Source organism: Dipodomys ordii, unplaced genomic scaffold, assembly GCF_000151885.1.
Source record: "Dipodomys ordii isolate 6190 unplaced genomic scaffold, Dord_2.0 Scaffold14, whole genome shotgun sequence".
In the NCBI taxonomy this organism is placed as follows: Eukaryota; Metazoa; Chordata; class Mammalia; order Rodentia; family Heteromyidae; genus Dipodomys; species Dipodomys ordii.
Genome location: NW_012267230.1, coordinates 16,513,211 through 16,518,703, shown reverse-complemented (window position 1 = coordinate 16,518,703; position 5,493 = coordinate 16,513,211). Strand labels below are relative to the sequence as shown.

General features: G+C 49.7%; 1 protein-coding gene across 1 annotated transcript in view; it reads right to left on the bottom strand.

The window, feature by feature from the left end:
- Positions 1–3,749, bottom strand: part of Nprl3 (nitrogen permease regulator-like 3 (S. cerevisiae)) — a 30,466-nt gene extending 26,717 nt beyond the window's left edge. The window contains exons 1-2 of the mRNA XM_013011601.1: positions 3,686–3,749; positions 527–656 (exon numbers count right to left, since the gene is read on the bottom strand). Of these exons, the coding sequence (XP_012867055.1) occupies positions 527–610 (84 nt within the window). The 5' untranslated portion in view covers positions 611–656; positions 3,686–3,749. The remainder of the gene's footprint in view (positions 1–526; positions 657–3,685) is intronic.
- Positions 3,750–5,493: the final 1,744 nt, after the last annotated feature.

Below are 5,493 nucleotides of genomic sequence, written 5' to 3'. Positions count from 1 at the left end.
GAAGTGGCGCTGTGGCTCAAGTGGTAGAGCGCTAGCCTTGAGCTGAAGAGCTGAGGGACAGCGCCCAGGCCCAGAGTTCAGGCACACGACCAGACCCCCCCCCCAAAAAAAAAAAGACTGGCTATACATAGATAATTTAATAGAAACAGTCCTAAATTCAGAGGTTTGAAAGATGCTGGTAAACTCATTCTCTTGTCCTCCTCAGGAGACAGATACCCCATGTATAAAAGGGACAGCCACAGTAAATAGAGACCAAGAATGTGAGTGGCAAAGGTAGATGGCAGGGAGGCAGAGGGAAGCTGAGCAGTGAGAGTGCTTGCCTAGAATGTAGGAAGCCCTAGGTTTGCTCACAACACTGGGGGGGCGGGGGGGGGGTGCAGCCAGTGGCCCATGAAGTTATAACAAACCCTGGCTGGGTCTGACCCTTATGAGCCAGAGCCCTTATGAGCTCAGATTTGAAGCCCCCAGAACCAGACAGGGCCAGGCCTGCCTGCCCCAGGCAATCCCAGCTGCCCAAGGGCCCTACCTGCCCCAAGGCATGCTGCAGTAGTGTTGGGTGCCCCACAAACCGCACATTATCGATCTTCAGTTCAAACTTTTGGCCACACATTTCAGACTTGGTTGCCAAAATGGTTGCTAGAATAACATCTGAAAACCTGAAAATTAAAAGAGAGGATGACAATAAACTAACCACATATGCTAGCACCCAACACCCCTAAATGGGAGGGTCTCAGTGGCACTGCTCTGCCCCAGTGCTGATGGGCAGGTCTTGCAGCAAGCCCCAGGTTATGAGTGTAAAATCACCAGAATTACAGGTAAAAGGCAGGAGACACACAGGCTGGAGGCACGTGCTGCCATCTCTTGCATGCTGTAAGAAATTAGGAGGGAAACACCTGGAGTGTGCGTTGACAGGTGGGTCAGTTAGATGTGGTACTGACCTCAGGGGAGGAACCTCTCCCAGACAACACTCAGGCTGCTGGACTAAACCTCTGGCTCAACCTCCAGGACCTCTGCCCTGTCCTACAGTGCTCAGTGATGGGTGTGGACTGCTAAAGGCCTTTCTCAGGGCACAGCTGCCCAGCCTTTCCCTTATCCCAAACCCTTAAAGCTTTCCACATTTTACACATGCCCTGTTGCAGGACCGGAGGGATGCACAGTGAGGAAGTGGGAACCACTCGGATATGGGGAGGCCTTCAGCTCTTCCAAGGTGCTACTGTGTGAGCCTCCCCATTGGTAAGCCTGGCCTCCTAGCCTGGGGGACCCAGATAAGGGAGCCTCCTGCAGGAGCAGAGCACTGGGTGTGGGGCTGCCTCTTATCTCAAGAGCCCAAGGACTGGGGCCTCTGCTCTGGACACCTCGGTGCACTCCCCACTGGTACTGACTTGGGCCTGGAAGGAAAAGACCTGTGCTCACCAATCCACCAAAGAAAGCATTTCTAATTCCCAGGTCAGGAGGGCATCATGTCTTGGGGAAAGTGGCTCCAGTGTCCCTAGGGCCATACTCTGCCCCAGACAAGGAGATCTACTTAGTCCACAATCCTGAAAAGTCAGCGAGACACAGATATTCCAGTGTGCTTCTTCTTTCCTAGAGCATGCTTCTCTCCTGGAGGCTGTCCATTGGAGGGAGGGGGGACTAATTTCATCATAATGAATAATCAATCTCAGGAAGATCAACTTCAACAGCTGCTGTAGCGCCACTCAAATATAGCAAACAGTAAGCTGGGCACCAGTGACTCCCATCCTGTAACCCTAGTTACCTGCCTTTACTAGCCTTGAGCACAAAAGTTCAGGGACAGCACCCAGGCTATGAGTTCAAGCCTCAAGAAACTGACATCCTCTGTCCTCCTCTCTCTGTCTCTGTCTCTCTCTCTCTCTCTTTCTCTCTCTCACACACACACACAAGATAAGCTAGAGTTAAAAAAAAATCTAGGAAGAAGGTCATTGGGTTATATCCAAGTCCTAAATAGGGCTTTAAGAAGGGAGGCAGCCAGGTACCAGTGGCTCACACCTGTAATCCTAGCTACAGGAGGCTGAGATCTGAGGATTGCAGTTCAAAGCCAACTCTGGATGAAAAGTCACTATGAGACTCTTATCTCAATTAACCATTCAAAAACTGGAAGTGGTACTGTGGCTCAAGTGGTAGAGCGTTTGCCTTGAGCACAGAGAGGCTCAGCACCCAGGCCCCGAGTTTAAGCCCCACAACTGACAAAAAGTAAATAAATAAATAAAAGAGGGAGGCAGTCAGAAGCAAGAACCCTGGTGATGTCAACTGATACACGGATAAAATGCAAGAGAAGCAGCTGTGGACTTTCCCAAGCGGGCCTCACGCAGGTGGGGGCTCGGTGTTCCAGGCCCAGAAGGCTCATGCTGCTTCCCAGCCTTACTCCAGACCTGACAAGATCCTCCAACCATCCTAGGGCCCTGGACCCACAAACAAACCAGACTGGTCAGAATGGGCTGCTGTGTCTCTTGTACAGTCAGGGTACGGTCAAATCTTCCAACATTAATTTTGTTGAAGACTTTCTAGAACTTTCAGGACCCATGGGCAGTTCCTAGGTCTCCTTCCTCAGAGCATGCTCGCTCTCGGAGTCTTAGATGGAGGCACCACAGGCTTTCTACAAAAGCCACACTGCCCCCTTGGCCTGTCATGTGTGTGAGGAACCCGCTGTGTGGTAGTTAAGTCCAGCAAACACTTCTGCTAGCCACTGGCTCAATACCAGTAACTCACACCCGATCTAAACAAACTCTACCATCCACTGAACTGACTCAGGATTCAGAAGTAGCAGAACCCAGGGCCTCATACATGCAAGGCAAGCGCTCTACCACTGAGCTACCTTCCCAGGCCCATTAATAAAATAAATTCTAAAGAGAAGCACCCCATGGTTTTCCTCCTTCATTATATTAAATACTGAACTAATCATCTTGAAAACATCCTTTAGGTCATTTCATCTTTAAGTCTCTGAACACCAACTTCAGGAAGTAGGCACTACTGGCCTTCCTGGGAAACGCCTTGCACAAGAGCACTTTCTGAGTAACCCTCATATCCAGAGCAAGGGAGAGGCGCAGGGAGGGGTGGCTGTCCTGCTCCAGGCTGGCCTGTGGCATAGGCAGAGCACCAGGGCGCCGCAGTAAAGGCCTCCTATGGGCCTGTAACAGATAAATTTACTCCAAGCTACCATATTTTTTTTCCCATATTGGATCTTGAAACTCAGGGCCTGGGCACAGTCCTCTAACTTTTTCACTTGACACTAGTGTTCTACCACTTCACCCTAATCACCACTAGAGTTTGGCCACCCACAAAGGCCTGGATAAGACTGTGTTGTACTTGGACACCTGTATCGAACCTTTGGTTACCTTTTTGAAGAATGAAGTCTAAGAGCAATAAAGGGGTCTGCTTTCTTCTGTTTCCTCTGTAGCAGATAAACATCCTCATGGACATGATCTCATCTGTTTTCAGACCTGCTTTATCAACCATACAACCCATAACTAGTGCATGTGCCCAAATTATTCAGCAAGCTAAAGAGCAGCAGCAGTTCAACCCTCAGATCTGCCCTATCTGGAAATACTCAATGAATGAAGAAAAGGGACACCCGAATTCTCAGGGGACAAACAGTGTAGTCCCTAGGACAGTGATTCTGCCCAGACTTAGCAGAACCAGACCCAGCCCATCGTGACAGAGTGCTTACCGGGAGTCACCATCCTGGTCATCAGCATGGTCACTTGTGTTGTTAACAGCGTATCTGCCACGGGGCTTATCTGAGGAAGGGCAGAAAGGGGAGAAGGGCTAAGAAAGAGGGTCTCTAAGGCAGGAGCATTGTGAAACTACTCAAACCGATGCTTTCAAAACACTGTCTAGTCACACCATGGAATATTACTCATTCACTAAAAAGGAATAAACATGCAAGAATGTAATATATCAGTTGAATTAAATAAACCCTACCAGAAGGACAACTACTTCATATGTATTAAAACACACACACACACACACACACACACACACACACAGTCACCAGTGGCTCATACATGTAATCCTAGCTAATCAGAAGGCTGAGATCTGAGAATTGATGTTTGAAACCAGCCTGGGCAGCAAAGTTTGTGAGACTCTCTTTTTATGGAGCTTAAACTCTTGTGGGGCTTGAACTCAGGGCATGAATGCTGTCTCTGAGTTTTTTCACTCAGGTAGGCTAGTGCTCTACCACCTGGAGTCACAGCACCACTTCCGGTTTTCTGGAGTTTCTTGGAGACAAGTCTCACAGGGCTGGGACCGTGGCTTAGTGGTAGACTGCTTGCCTAGCACAAAGCCCTGGGTTTGATTCCTCAGTACCGCACAAAGAGAAAAAGCTAGAGTGGGGCTGTGGCTCAAGTGGTAGAGTGCTAGCCTTGAGCAAAAGAAGCTCAGGAACAGAGCCCAGGCCCTGAGTTCAAGCCCACTGGCATAAACAAAAAAATGTTTTAAGTCTCACAATTCTCCTTCCTGCTTTTAACTGCGATTCTCACATCTCAGCCTCCCAAGCAGCCAGGATTACAGGTGCAAGCCACCAGCACCCAGCTCCCATGAGATTCTTATCTCCAATTAACCACTCAAAAAGCAGAAGTAGTGCTGTACCTCAAATAGTAGAATGCTAGCCTCGAGCACAGAGGTTCAGGGACAGTGCCCAGGCTCTGAGTTCAAGCCCCACAACTGACAAAAAATAATAATACTAATATTCACAAATATGTTAAGTGAGGTAAGCCAACATCAGAGACAAACCTCGTGTTTTCTCTGATGTGCAGTAGTTAGTTCCCAAATGCGCTGGGAGCTGGGTGTCAGGGCTCGAGCCTGTCATCCTAGCTACTCAGGAGGGTAGATCTGAGGATTGTGGTTCAAAGCCAGCCCAGACAGGAAAAGCTGTGAAACTCTCATCTCCAATAAACCACCAGAAAACTGATAGTGGCGCTGTGGCTCAAGTGGCAGAGCGCTAGCCTTGAGCTGAAGAGCTGAGGGACAGCGCCCAGGCCCAGAGTTCAGGCCCCATGACTGACAAAAAATTACAAAAAGGTGGAGGTATGGTTCAAAATGGCTTAAATAGGGGCTGGGAGGTGGCTCAGTGGTAGAGCGCTTGCCTTGCATGCCTGAGGCCCTGGGTTCGATTCCTCAGCACCACATAAGCAGAAAAAGCTGGAAGTGGCGCTGTAGCTCCAGTGGCAGAGCGCTAGCCTTGAGCTGAAGAGCTGTGGGACAGCGCCCAGGCCCAGGGTTCAGGCCCCACCACAGACACAATAAATAAGTAACATGACAACTTGCTTAGGATTCCAGGTGAGCCCAAAAGAGAACAGGCACGCAGGTGCCAGGCCTCAGTGGCTCCTCGTGTTTACACAAAGCATATGTTCTTTTTCTCATGACTCTGGATGTTTTGTTCATTTATTTATTGCCAGTCCCGGGCCTGAACTCAGGGCCTGGGCGCGGTCCCTGAGCCTCTAGCTCCTCGGATGCGGGGTGCTCACGCGCACAGCG